General features: G+C 54.4%; 1 protein-coding gene across 3 annotated transcripts in view; it reads right to left on the bottom strand.

The window, feature by feature from the left end:
* Positions 1-1,136: 1,136 nt before the first annotated feature.
* Positions 1,137-15,847, bottom strand: part of LOC133543859 (NACHT domain- and WD repeat-containing protein 1-like) — a 35,812-nt gene continuing 21,101 nt past the window's right edge. For all 3 annotated transcript variants that reach the window (XM_061888709.1, XM_061888711.1, XM_061888710.1), the window contains 3 exons: positions 9,983-10,539; positions 9,814-9,919; positions 1,137-1,717 (listed from right to left, as the gene is read on the bottom strand). In XM_061888709.1, coding sequence (XP_061744693.1) covers positions 1,419-1,717; positions 9,814-9,919; positions 9,983-10,539 — 962 coding nt within the window. In that variant the 3' untranslated portion in view covers positions 1,137-1,418. The remainder of the gene's footprint in view (positions 1,718-9,813; positions 9,920-9,982; positions 10,540-15,847) is intronic.

Here is a 15,847-nt window from a genome sequence, read left to right as displayed (position 1 = left end):
GACTGTTGTGTACATGGTGGATGTATGTTTGTTGTTTTCCTTGACTGTTGTGTACATGGTGGATGTATGTTTGTTGTTTTCCTTGACTGTTGTGTACATGGTGGATGTATGTTTGTTGTTTTCCTTGACTGTTGTGTACATGGTGGATGTATGTTTGTTGTTTTCCTTGACTGTTGTGTACATGGTGGATGTATGTTTGTTGTTTTCCTTGACTGTTGTGTACATGGTGGATGTATGTTTGTTGTTTTCCTTGACTGTTGTGTACATGGTGGATGTATGTTTGTTGTTTTCCTTGACTGTTGTGTACATGGTGGATGTATGTTTGTTGTTTTCCTTGACTGTTGTGCACATGGTGGATGTATGTTTGTTGTTTTCCTTGACTGTTGTGTACATGGTGGATGTATGTTTGTTGTTTTCCTTGACTGTTGTGTACATGGTGGATGTATGTTTGTTGTTTTCCTTGACTGTTGTGTACATGGTGGATGTATGTTTGTTGTTTTCCTTGACTGTTGTGTACATGGTGGATGTATGTTTGTTGTTTTCCTTGACTGTTGTGTACATGGTGGATGTATGTTTGTTGTTTTCCTTGACTGTTGTGTACATGGTGGATGTATGTTTGTTGTTTTCCTTGACTGTTGTGTACATGGTGGATGTATGTTTGTTGTTTTCCTTGACTGTTGTGTACATGGTGGATGTATGTTTGTTGTTTTCCTTGACTGTTGTGTACATGGTGGATGTATGTTTGTTGTTTTCCTTGACTGTTGTGTACATGGTGGATGTATGTTTGTTGTTTTCCTTGACTGTTGTGTACATGGTGGATGTATGTTTGTTGTTTTCCTTGACTGTTGTGTACATGGTGGATGTATGTTTGTTGTTTTCCTTGACTGTTGTGTACATGGTGGATGTATGTTTGTTGTTTTCCTTGACTGTTGTGTACATGGTGGATGTATGTTTGTTGTTTTCCTTGACTGTTGTGTACATGGTGGATGTATGTTTGTTGTTTTCCTTGACTGTTGTGTACATGGTGGATGTATGTTTGTTGTTTTCCTTGACTGTTGTGTACATGGTGGATGTATGTTTGTTGTTTTCCTTGACTGTTGTGTACATGGTGGATGTATGTTTGTTGTTTTCCTTGACTGTTGTGTACATGGTGGATGTATGTTTGTTGTTTTCCTTGACTGTTGTGTACATGGTGGATGTATGTTTGTTGTTTTCCTTGACTGTTGTGTACATGGTGGATGTATGTTTGTTGTTTTCCTTGACTGTTGTGTACATGGTGGATTTATGTTTGCTGTTCAAGAAATATTGAAATAAAAATAAAAAGAAAAGAGGTAAAAAATGTAAATAAATGTATAAACTCAAACATGCTAGCATGCTAACCCCACCTGACTCCACCCCTCAGCACTTTACTTGCACCTTCAGAGGAGGACACAGGTGGGTGAGGGCGGAGCTTTGCAGTCGAGGGTGAAATGGGCGGGGTTAAAGTCCTGCGGGTGGGACACGCCTCCCCGCTGCCCGGCGCCGCCCTGGTGGGTGGAGGTGACGCGGTACCGAGCCTTGACCGTCCTCAGCGGGTTGTAATCGGGCGCCACGCACTGGGGACTGCGGAACACTTCCTGGATGACCACGCCGCGCTGCGCCAGCGCCACAAAGCCGTTCCGGAAGGTCACCATGGCGACCACGGCGGACTCCACGGACTGGACCAGCAGGAGGTTCCCTGATGACACACGGTCACACGGTCTCATGGTCTCATGGTATATGTCACCTGGTCACATGGTCACACAGTCACCTGGTCACACGGTCACCTGGTCACACGGTCACACGGTCACCTGGTCACGCGGTCACGCGGTCACGCGGCCACGCGGCCACGCGGTCACGCGGTCACGCGGTCACGCGGTCACGCGGTCACGCGGTCACCTGGTCACGCGGTCACCTGGTAACCTGGTCACATGGTCACACGGTCACACGGTCACACGGTCACACGGTCACCTGGTCACATGGTCACATGGTCACATGGTCACACGGTCACACGGTCACACGGTCACCTGGTCACACGGTCACCTGGTCACCTGGTCACGCGGTCACGCGGCCACGCGGCCACGCGGCCACGCGGTCACGCGGTCACGCGGTCACCTGGTCACGCGGTCACCCGGTCACCCGGTCACATGGTCACACGGTCACACGGTCACACGGTCACCTGGTCACACGGTCACCTGGTCACATGGTCACATGGTCACACGGTCACACGGTCACACGGTCACCTGGTCACATGGTCACATGGTCACACGGTCACCTGGTCACACGGTCACCTGGTCACATGGTCACATGGTCACACGGTCACACGGTCACACGGTCACACGGTCACCTGGTCACATGGTCACCTGGTCACACGGTCACCTGGTCACCTGGTCACATGGTCACATGGTCACACGGTCACACGGTCACACGGTCACACGGTCACACGGTCACACGGTCACACGGTCACACGGTCACCTGGTCACATGGTCACATGGTCACACGGTCACACGGTCACACGGTCACACGGTCACACGGTCACACGGTCACACGGTCACCTGGTCACCTGGTCACGCGGTCACCTGGTCACGCGGTCACACGGTCACACGGTCACCTGGTCACACGGTCACACGGTCACCTGGTCACACGGTCACACGGTCACACGGTCACACGGTCTCACGGTCACACGGTCACACGGTCACACGGTCACACGGTCACCTGGTCACCTGGTCACGCGGTCACCTGGTCACGCGGTCACACGGTCACACGGTCACACGGTCACACGGTCACACGGTCACACGGTCACACGGTCACCTGGTCACATGGTCACACGGTCACACGGTCACACGGTCACACGGTCACACGGTCACACGGTCACACGGTCACACGGTCACCTGGTCACCTGGTCACGCGGTCACCTGGTCACGCGGTCACACGGTCACACGGTCACCTGGTCACACGGTCACACGGTCACCTGGTCACACGGTCACACGGTCACACGGTCTCACGGTCACGCGGTCACGCGGTCACGCGGTCACGCGGTCACGCGGTCACACGGTCACCTGGTCACCTGGTCACGCGGTCACCCGGTCACGCGGTCACACGGTCACACGGTCACACGGTCACCTGGTCACCTGGTCACGCGGTCACCTGGTCACACGGTCACACGGTCACACGGTCACACGGTCACACGGTCACACGGTCACACGGTCACACGGTCACCTGGTCACATGGTCACACGGTCACACGGTCACACGGTCACACGGTCACACGGTCACACGGTCACACGGTCACACGGTCACCTGGTCACCTGGTCACGCGGTCACCTGGTCACGCGGTCACACGGTCACACGGTCACCTGGTCACACGGTCACACGGTCACCTGGTCACACGGTCACACGGTCACACGGTCTCACGGTCACGCGGTCACGCGGTCACGCGGTCACACGGTCACCTGGTCACCTGGTCACGCGGTCACCCGGTCACGCGGTCACACGGTCACACGGTCACCTGGTCACACGGTCACACGGTCACACGGTCACACGGTCACACGGTCACACGGTCACACGGTCTCCTGGTCACGCGGTCACACGGTCACACGGTCACCTGGTCACACGGTCACACGGTCACACGGTCACACGGTCACACGGTCACCTGGTCACACGGTCACACGGTCACACGGTCACACGGTCACACGGTCACACGGTCACACGGTCACACGGTCTCCTGGTCACGCGGTCACACGGTCACACGGTCACACGGTCACACGGTCACCTGGTCACACGGTCACACGGTCACACGGTCACACGGTCACACGGTCACACGGTCACACGGTCTCCTGGTCACACGGTCACACGGTCACACGGTCACACGGTCTCGCGGTCTCGCGGTCACGCGGTCACACGGTCACACGGTCACCTGGTCACCTGGTCACGCGGTCACCTGGTCACGCGGTCACACGGTCACACGGTCACCTGGTCACACGGTCACACGGTCACACGGTCACACGGTCACACGGTCACACGGTCACACGGTCACACGGTCTCCTGGTCACGCGGTCACACGGTCACACGGTCACACGGTCACACGGTCACACGGTCTCCTGGTCACGCGGTCACACGGTCACACGGTCACACGGTCACACGGTCACACGGTCACACGGTCACACGGTCACACGGTCACACGGTCTCACGGTCACACGGTCACACGGTCACCTGGTCACCTGGTCACGCGGTCACCTGGTCACGCGGTCACACGGTCACCTGGTCACACGGTCACACGGTCACACGGTCACACGGTCACCTGGTCACACGGTCACACGGTCACCTGGTCACACGGTCACACGGTCACACGGTCACACGGTCACACGGTCACACGGTCACACGGTCACCTGGTCACCTGGTCACGCGGTCACCTGGTCACGCGGTCACACGGTCACACGGTCACCTGGTCACACGGTCACACGGTCACACGGTCACACGGTCACACGGTCACACGGTCACACGGTCACACGGTCACCTGGTCACACGGTCACCTGGTCACCTGGTCACGCGGTCACACGGTCACACGGTCACACGGTCACACGGTCACCTGGTCACACGGTCACACGGTCACACGGTCACACGGTCACACGGTCACACGGTCACCTGGTCACACGGTCACCTGGTCACCTGGTCACACGGTCACACGGTCACACGGTCACACGGTCACACGGTCACACGGTCACACGGTCACACGGTCACACGGTCACACGGTCACACGGTCACCTGGTCACCTGGTCACGCGGTCACCTGGTCACGCGGTCACACGGTCACACGGTCACACGGTCACACGGTCACCTGGTCACATGGTCACACGGTCACACGGTCACACGGTCACACGGTCACACGGTCACACGGTCACACGGTCTCATGGTCACACGGTCACACGGTCACACGGTCTCATGGTCACACGGTCACACGGTCACGCGGTCACACGGTCACACGGTCACACGGTCACACGGTCACATGGTCACATGGTCTCATGGTCACACGGTCACACGGTCACACGGTCACACGGTCACACGGTCTCACGGTCACACGGTCACACGGTCACACGGTCACACGGTCACACGGTCACACGGTCACACGGTCACACGGTCACACGGTCACACGGTCTCACGGTCACACGGTCACCTGGTCACATGGTCTCATGGTCACACGGTCACACGGTCACACGGTCACACGGTCACACGGTCACACGGTCACACGGTCACACGGTCACACGGTCACCTGGTCACCTGGTCACGCGGTCACCTGGTCACGCGGTCACACGGTCACGCGGTCACATGGTCTCATGGTCACACGGTCACATGGTCACATGGTCACATGGTCACACGGTCACACGGTCACACGGTCACACGGTCACCTGGTCACCTGGTCACGCGGTCACCTGGTCACATGGTCACACGGTCACACGGTCACACGGTCACACGGTCACACGGTCACACGGTCACACGGTCTCATGGTCACACGGTCACACGGTCACACGGTCACACGGTCACACGGTCACACGGTCACATGGTCACGCGGTCACGCGGTCACGCGGTCACGCGGTCACCTGGTCACCTGGTCACGCGGTCACCTGGTCACGCGGTCACACGGTCACACGGTCACACGGTCACACGGTCTCACGGTCACACGGTCACCTGGTCACATGGTCACACGGTCACACGGTCACACGGTCACACGGTCACACGGTCACACGGTCACACGGTCACCTGGTCACCTGGTCACGCGGTCACCTGGTCACGCGGTCACACGGTCACCTGGTCACACGGTCACACGGTCACCTGGTCACACGGTCACACGGTCACACGGTCACACGGTCACACGGTCACACGGTCACACGGTCTCGCGGTCACGCGGTCACGCGGTCACGCGGTCACGCGGTCACACGGTCACCTGGTCACCTGGTCACGCGGTCACCCGGTCACGCGGTCACACGGTCACACGGTCACCTGGTCACACGGTCACACGGTCACACGGTCACACGGTCACACGGTCACACGGTCACACGGTCACACGGTCACATGGTCACACGGTCACACGGTCACACGGTCACACGGTCTCACGGTCACACGGTCACCTGGTCACATGGTCTCATGGTCACACGGTCACACGGTCACACGGTCACACGGTCACACGGTCACACGGTCACCTGGTCACCTGGTCACGCGGTCACCTGGTCACGCGGTCACACGGTCACACGGTCACCTGGTCACACGGTCACACGGTCACACGGTCACACGGTCACACGGTCACACGGTCACACGGTCACACGGTCACCTGGTCACCTGGTCACGCGGTCACCTGGTCACGCGGTCACACGGTCACACGGTCACACGGTCACACGGTCACCTGGTCACATGGTCACACGGTCACACGGTCACACGGTCACACGGTCACACGGTCACCTGGTCACCTGGTCACGCGGTCACCTGGTCACGCGGTCACACGGTCACACGGTCACACGGTCACACGGTCACACGGTCACACGGTCACACGGTCACACGGTCACACGGTCACCTGGTCACATGGTCACATGGTCACACGGTCACACGGTCACACGGTCACACGGTCACACGGTCACACGGTCACACGGTCACACGGTCACACGGTCTCGCGGTCTCGCGGTCACGCGGTCACGCGGTCACGCGGTCACACGGTCACACGGTCACCTGGTCACCTGGTCACGCGGTCACGCGGTCACGCGGTCACACGGTCACACGGTCACCTGGTCACACGGTCACACGGTCACACGGTCACACGGTCACACGGTCACACGGTCTCCCGGTCACACGGTCACACGGTCACACGGTCACACGGTCTCCTGGTCACGCGGTCACACGGTCACACGGTCACACGGTCACACGGTCACACGGTCACACGGTCACACGGTCTCACGGTCACACGGTCACACGGTCACACGGTCACACGGTCACACGGTCACACGGTCACGCGGTCACCTGGTCACCTGGTCACGCGGTCACCTGGTCACGCGGTCACACGGTCACACGGTCACCTGGTCACACGGTCACACGGTCACACGGTCACACGGTCACCTGGTCACCTGGTCACGCGGTCACCTGGTCACGCGGTCACACGGTCACACGGTCACACGGTCACACGGTCACACGGTCACACGGTCACACGGTCACACGGTCACACGGTCACACGGTCACACGGTCACCTGGTCACGCGGTCACCTGGTCACGCGGTCACACGGTCACACGGTCACACGGTCACCTGGTCACATGGTCACATGGTCACACGGTCACACGGTCACACGGTCACACGGTCACACGGTCACACGGTCACCTGGTCACGCGGTCACCTGGTCACGCGGTCACACGGTCACACGGTCACCTGGTCACATGGTCACATGGTCACACGGTCACACGGTCACACGGTCACACGGTCACACGGTCACACGGTCACACGGTCACACGGTCACACGGTCTCACGGTCACACGGTCACACGGTCACACGGTCACACGGTCACACGGTCACATGGTCACACGGTCACACGGTCACCTGGTCACATGGTCACATGGTCACATGGTCACACGGTCACACGGTCACACGGTCACACGGTCACACGGTCACACGGTCACACGGTCTCACGGTCACACGGTCACACGGTCACACGGTCACACGGTCACACGGTCACCTGGTCACCTGGTCACGCGGTCACCTGGTCACGCGGTCACACGGTCACACGGTCACCTGGTCACACGGTCACACGGTCACACGGTCACACGGTCACACGGTCACACGGTCACCTGGTCACATGGTCACATGGTCACACGGTCACACGGTCACACGGTCACACGGTCACACGGTCACACGGTCACACGGTCACCTGGTCACCTGGTCACGCGGTCACCTGGTCACGCGGTCACACGGTCACACGGTCACCTGGTCACACGGTCACACGGTCACACGGTCACACGGTCACACGGTCACACGGTCACACGGTCACACGGTCACACGGTCACCTGGTCACCTGGTCACGCGGTCACCTGGTCACGCGGTCACACGGTCACACGGTCACATGGTCACACGGTCACCTGGTCACATGGTCACACGGTCACACGGTCACACGGTCACACGGTCACACGGTCACACGGTCACACGGTCACACGGTCACACGGTCTCATGGTCACACGGTCACACGGTCACATGGTCTCATGGTCACACGGTCACGCGGTCACGCGGTCACACGGTCACACGGTCACACGGTCACACGGTCACATGGTCACATGGTCACATGGTCTCATGGTCACACGGTCTCACGGTCACACGGTCACACGGTCACACGGTCACACGGTCACATGGTCTCATGGTCACACGGTCACACGGTCACACGGTCACACGGTCACACGGTCACATGGTCACACGGTCACACGGTCACACGGTCACACGGTCTCACGGTCACACGGTCACCTGGTCACATGGTCTCATGGTCACACGGTCACACGGTCACACGGTCACACGGTCACATGGTCACACGGTCACATGGTCACACGGTCACACGGTCACACGGTCACCTGGTCACCTGGTCACATGGTCACACGGTCACACGGTCACACGGTCACACGGTCACACGGTCACACGGTCACCTGGTCACCTGGTCACGCGGTCACCTGGTCACGCGGTCACACGGTCACACGGTCACCTGGTCACACGGTCACACGGTCACACGGTCACACGGTCACACGGTCACACGGTCACACGGTCACACGGTCACACGGTCACCTGGTCACCTGGTCACGCGGTCACCTGGTCACGCGGTCACACGGTCACACGGTCACATGGTCACACGGTCACCTGGTCACATGGTCACACGGTCACACGGTCACACGGTCACACGGTCACACGGTCACACGGTCACATGGTCACACGGTCACATGGTCACACGGTCACACGGTCACACGGTCACCTGGTCACCTGGTCACATGGTCACACGGTCACACGGTCACACGGTCACACGGTCACACGGTCACACGGTCACCTGGTCACCTGGTCACGCGGTCACCTGGTCACGCGGTCACACGGTCACACGGTCACCTGGTCACACGGTCACACGGTCACACGGTCACACGGTCACACGGTCACACGGTCACACGGTCACACGGTCACCTGGTCACCTGGTCACGCGGTCACCTGGTCACGCGGTCACACGGTCACACGGTCACATGGTCACACGGTCACCTGGTCACATGGTCACACGGTCACACGGTCACACGGTCACACGGTCACACGGTCACACGGTCACATGGTCACACGGTCACACGGTCACACGGTCACACGGTCACACGGTCACACGGTCACATGGTCACACGGTCACACGGTCACACGGTCACACGGTCTCACGGTCACACGGTCACCTGGTCACATGGTCTCATGGTCACACGGTCACACGGTCACACGGTCACACGGTCACATGGTCACACGGTCACATGGTCACACGGTCACACGGTCACACGGTCACCTGGTCACCTGGTCACGCGGTCACCTGGTCACGCGGTCACACGGTCACGCGGTCACATGGTCTCATGGTCACACGGTCACATGGTCACATGGTCACATGGTCACATGGTCACACGGTCACACGGTCTCATGGTCACACGGTCACACGGTCACATGGTCACATGGTCACACGGTCACATGGTCACATGGTCACATGGTCACACGGTCACGCGGTCACATGGTCTCATGGTCACATGGTCAAAGCACGACAGTAAGTTCCCGGTACCTGAGGTCACGTCCCAAACCTTGATGGTTTTGTCCCGTGATCCCGTGAAGACCACCTGGTCGCTCTCCGAGAAGGCGGCGCACGCCACGCCCTCCGAAGACACACCCTGCACACAGGATTGTGATGTCACTTCCTCTTTGATGTTTGACCTCCTGTGTGCGCGTGTGACCTTGTACTCCATGACGTGCTTGACAGCGAGCGGCTTGAGGCTCCACAGTTGTTGCACGGCGTCCTGGGAGCCCACCAGGAAGTGCGTGCCCCAGTTGCTGGGCGTCAAACAGGTGATGTTGCTGCGGTGTCGCTCCAAAGTGGTGGTGGCGCCGCCCCGGGCGCCATCATAGAGCGTCACGCCGCCACACTCCGTCCCGTAGAGCAGGCGGCGGTCCGACAGCAGCGCCACGGCGCTGAGCGTGCCGTCCTGCGCCGACAGCTGCACGCGCTCCAGGGGGCCCTCCAACGAGGGGTAGCGCTCCCTGGTGGTGATGTGGAAGACGCACAGCGAGTCCTCGTACGCCACCACCGCACGTGTCTCCTGCACGCTCAGCGCCACCTGCAGCACGCCGCGCAGGCTCTCCGGGGGCGGGATGGCCAGCGTCTCCTCGGGGAGGTCCAAAGGATAAATGAGCACGGCGCCGCTGCTCAGGCCAACCAGCAGGAGGCGCTTGTGCTGCGCCAACGCCAGGCAGCTCACCGCCGCCGACAGCGCCAGGTGACCCGACGCTTTGCCTGCAAGCCAGCCAACAACAACACGCTAACTCAGAAAAACATGCTAACTCAACAACACACAAACTCAACATAATGCTAACTCCTCAACAACGCACTAACATAACACGCTAATTTATTAACAACACACAAACATAAAAACTTGTCAACAACACGTACTCATTAACAACATGCTAACATGTCAACAACACACTGACTCATTAACAACATGCTAACTTGTCAACAACACACTGACTCATTAACAACATGCTAACTTGTCAACACACTGACTCACTAACAACATGCTAACATGTCAACAACACACTGACTCATTAACAACATGCTAACTTGTCAACACACTGACTCACTAACAACATGCTAACTTGTCAACACACTGACTCACTAACAACATGCTAACATGTCAACAACACACTGACTCATTAACAACATGCTAACTTGTCAACAACACACTGACTCATTAACAACATGCTAACTTGTCAACACACTGACTCACTAACAACATGCTAACATGTCAACAACACACTGACTCATTAACAACATGCTAACTTGTCAACACACTGACTCACTAACAACATGCTAACTTGTCAACACACTGACTCACTAACAACATGCTAACATGTCAACAACACACTGACTCATTAACAACATGCTAACTTGTCAACAACACACTGACTCATTAACAACATGCTAACTTGTCAACAACACGTACTCATTAACAACATGCTAACATGTCAACAACACACTGACTCACTAACAACATGCTAACATGTCAACAACACACTGACTCATTAACAACATGCTAACTTGTCAACACACTGACTCACTAACAACATGCTAACTTGTCAACACACTGACTCACTAACAACATGCTAACATGTCAACAACACACTGACTCATTAACAACATGCTAACTTGTCAACACACTGACTCACTAACAACATGCTAACTTGTCAACAACACACTGGCTCATTAACAACATGCTAACTTGTCAACACACTGACTCACTAACAACATGCTAACTTGTCAACAACACACTGACTCATTAACAACATGCTAACATGTCAACAACACACTGACTCATTAACAACATGCTAACTTGTCAACACACTGACTCACTAACAACATGCTAACTTGTCAACAACACACTGACTCATTAACAACATGCTAACTTGTCAACACACTGACTCATTAACAACATGCTAACATGTCAACAACACACTGACTCACTAACAACATGCTAACTTGTCAACAACACACTGGCTCATTAACAACATGCTAACTTGTCAACACACTGACTCACTAACAACATGCTAACTTGTCAACAACACACTGGCTCATTAACAACATGCTAACTTGTCAACAACACACTGACTCATTAACAACATGCTAACTTGTCAACACACTGACTCACTAACAACATGCTAACTTGTCAACAACACACTGGCTCATTAACAACATGCTAACTTAACTAAACTGCACGCTACCTCATCAACAACATGCTAACTTGTCAACACACTGACTCATTAACAACATTCTAACTTAACTCAACCGCACGCTACCTCATCAACAACATGCTAACTTGTCAACAACACACTGACTCATTAACAACATGCTAACTTAACTAAACTGCACGCTACCTCATCAACAACATGCTAACTTGTCAACACACTGACTCATTAACTACATTCTAACTTAACTCAACCACACGCTACCTCATCAACAACATGCTAACTTGTCAACACACTGACTCATTAACAACATTCTAACTTAACTCAACCGCACGCTACCTCATCAACAACATGCTAACTTGTCAACAACACACTGACTTATTAACAACATTCTAACTTAACTCAACCGCACGCTACCTCATCAACAACATGCTAACTTGTCAACAACACACTGACTTATTAACAACATTCTAACTTAACTCAACCGCACGCTACCTCATCAACAACATGCTAACTTGTCAACAACACACTGACTTATTAACAACATTCTAACTTAACTCAACCGCACGCTACCTCATCAACAACATGCTAACTTGTCAACAACACACTGACTTATTAACAACATTCTAACTTAACTCAACCGCACGCTACCTCATCAACAACAAGCTAACTTGTCAACAACACACTGACTTATTAAATAAATAAATAAATAAATGGGTTGTACTTGTATAGCGCTTTTCTACCTTCAAGGTACTCAAAGCGCTTTGACACTACTTCCACATTTACCCATTCACACACACATTCACACACTGATGGAGGGAGCTGCCATGCAAGGCGCCAACCAGCACCCATCAGGAGCAAGGGTGAAGTGTCTTGCTCAGGACACAACGGACGTGACGAGGTTGGTACTAGGTGGGATTTGAACCAGTGACCCTCGGGTTGCGCACGGCCACTCTCCCACTGCGCCACGCCGTCCCCAACAACATTCTAACTCACCAACATGCTAACTCAACTATATGCTAACTCCTCAACAACATGCTAATTCACAACAACATGTAAACATTGTATTGCTGCATTGTTGACATGTTATTTGTATGTTGTTGATGAGTTGGCATGGTTGACATGTTAGTTGCTGCGTTGTCCACACGCAATCAGGCCAAAAATGCAGCGGCATGCGATCAATACACGCATCAACACAGTAACACACCAACAACACGCTAAAACGCCAACAACACGCTAAGAGGCCAACAACACGCTAGGAAAACAACAACACGCTAGGAGAACAACAACACGTTAGGAGAACAACAACACACTAGGAGAACAACAACACGCTAGGAGAACAACAACACGATAGGAGGTCAACAACACGCAAGGAGAACAAGAACACGCTAGAACAACAACACGCTGGGAGAACATCAACACGCTAGGAGGCCAACAACAACAACACGCTAGGAGAACAAGAACACGCTAGGAGAACAAGAACACGCTAGGAAAACAACACGCTAGGAGAACAACAACACGCTAGGAGGCCAACAACACGCTAGGAGAACAACAACACGCTAAGCGAACAACAACACGCTAGGAGAACACGCTAGGAGAACAACAACACGCTAGGAGAACAACACGCTAGGAGGCCAACAACACGCTAGGAGGCCAACAACAACAACACGCTAGGAAAACAATAACACGCTAGGCAAACAACAACACGCTAGGAGAACAACAACACGCTAGGAGAACAAGAACACGCTAGGAAAACAACAACACGCTAGGAGAACAACAACACGCTAGGAGGTCAACAACACGCGAGAAGAACAACAACACGCTAGGAGAACAAGAACACGCTAGGAGAACAAGAACACACTAGGAGAAAAACAACACGCTAGGAGAACAACAACACGCTAGGAGAACAACAACACGCTAGGAGAACAAGAACACGCTAGGAGAACAACATCACGCAAGGAGAACAAGAACACGCTAGGAGAACAACATCACGCAAGGAGAACAAGAACACGCTAGGAGATCAACAACACGCTAGGAGATCAACAACACGCTAGGAGAACAACAACACGCTAGGAGAACAAGAAAACGCTAGGAAAACAAGAACACGCTAGGAGAACAAGAACACGCTAGGAGAACAACACGCTAGGAGAACAACAACAACACGCTACGAGAACAACAACACGCTACGAGAACAACAACACGCTAGGAGGTCAACAACACGCTAGGAGGTCAACAGCACGCTAGGAAAACAACAACACGCTAGGAGAACAACAAAACGCTAGGAGAACAAGAACACGCTAGGAGAACAAGAACACGCTAGGAGAACAAGAACACGCTAGGAGAACAACAACACGCTAGGAGAACAAGAACACGCTAGGAGAACAAGAACACGCTAGGAGAACTACAACACGCTAGGAGAACAAGAACACGCTAGGAGAACAACAAAACGCTAGGAGGTCAACAACACGCTAGGAGAACAACAACACGCTAGGAGGTCAACAACACGCTAGGAGAACAACAACACGCTAGGAGAACAAGAACACGCTAGGACAACAACACGCTAGGAGAACAACAACACGCGAGGAGAACAACACGCTAGGAGAACAATAACACGCTAGGCGAACAACAACACGCTAGGAACAACAACACGCTAGGAGAACAACAACACGCTAGGAGAACAACAACACGCTAGGAGAACAACACGCAAGGAGAACAAGAACATGCTAGGAGAACAAGAACACGCTAGGAGAACAACAACACGCTAGGAGAACAACAACACGCTGGGGGAACAAGAACACGCTAGGAGAACAACAACAACACGCTAGGAGAACAACAACAACACGCTAGGAGGTCAACAACAACACGCTAGGAGAACAACAACACGCTAGGAGGAGAACAACACGCTACGAGAACAAGAACACGCTAGGAGAACAAGAACACGCTAGGAGAACAAGAACACGCTAGGAGAACAACAACACGCTAGGATGTCAACAACACGCTAGGAGAACAACAACACGCTAGGTCAACAACACGCTAGGAGAACAACAACACGCTAGGAGAACAAGAACACGCTAGGAGAAAAACACGCTAGGAGAACAACAACACGCTAGGCGAACAACAACAAGCTAGGCGAACAACAACACGCTAGGAACAACAACAACAACACGCTAGGAGAACAAGAACATGCTAGGAGAACAACAACACGCTAGGAGAACAACAACACGCTAGGAGAACAAGAACACGCTAGGAGAACAACACGCAAGGAGAACAACACGCAAGGAGAACAACACGCAAGGAGAACAAGAACAAACTAGGAGAACAAGAACAACACGCTATGAGGTCAACAACACGCTAGGAGAACAACAACACGCTAGGAGGAGAACAACACGCTAGGAGAACAAGAACACGCCAGGAAAACAAGAACACGCCAGGAGAACAACAACACGCTAGGAGAACAAGAACACGCTAGGAGAACAACAAAACGCTAGGAGAACAACAACACGCTAGGAGAACAACAACACGCTAGGCGAACAACAACACGCTAGGAGAATAACACGCTGGGAGAACAACACGCTAGGAGAACAACAACACGCTAGGAGAACAACACCACGCTAGGATGCCAACAACACGCTAGGAGAATAACAACAACAACACGCTAGGAGAACAAGAACACGCTAGGAGAACAACAACAACACGCTAGGAGAAAAAGAACACGCTAGGAGAACAAAGAACACACTAGGAGAACAACACGCTAGGAGAACAAAAACACGCTAGGAGAACAACACGCTAGGAGAACAACAACACGCTAGGATGTCAACAACACGCTAGGAGAACAACAACACGCTAGGAGGTCAACAACACGC

The sequence above is a fragment of the Nerophis ophidion genome, linkage group LG26 (assembly GCF_033978795.1).
Source record: "Nerophis ophidion isolate RoL-2023_Sa linkage group LG26, RoL_Noph_v1.0, whole genome shotgun sequence".
Classification (NCBI taxonomy): domain Eukaryota; kingdom Metazoa; phylum Chordata; class Actinopteri; order Syngnathiformes; family Syngnathidae; genus Nerophis; species Nerophis ophidion.
Note: the sequence above shows the minus strand (reverse complement) of the source record. Positions and strands in the feature narration are given on the sequence as shown.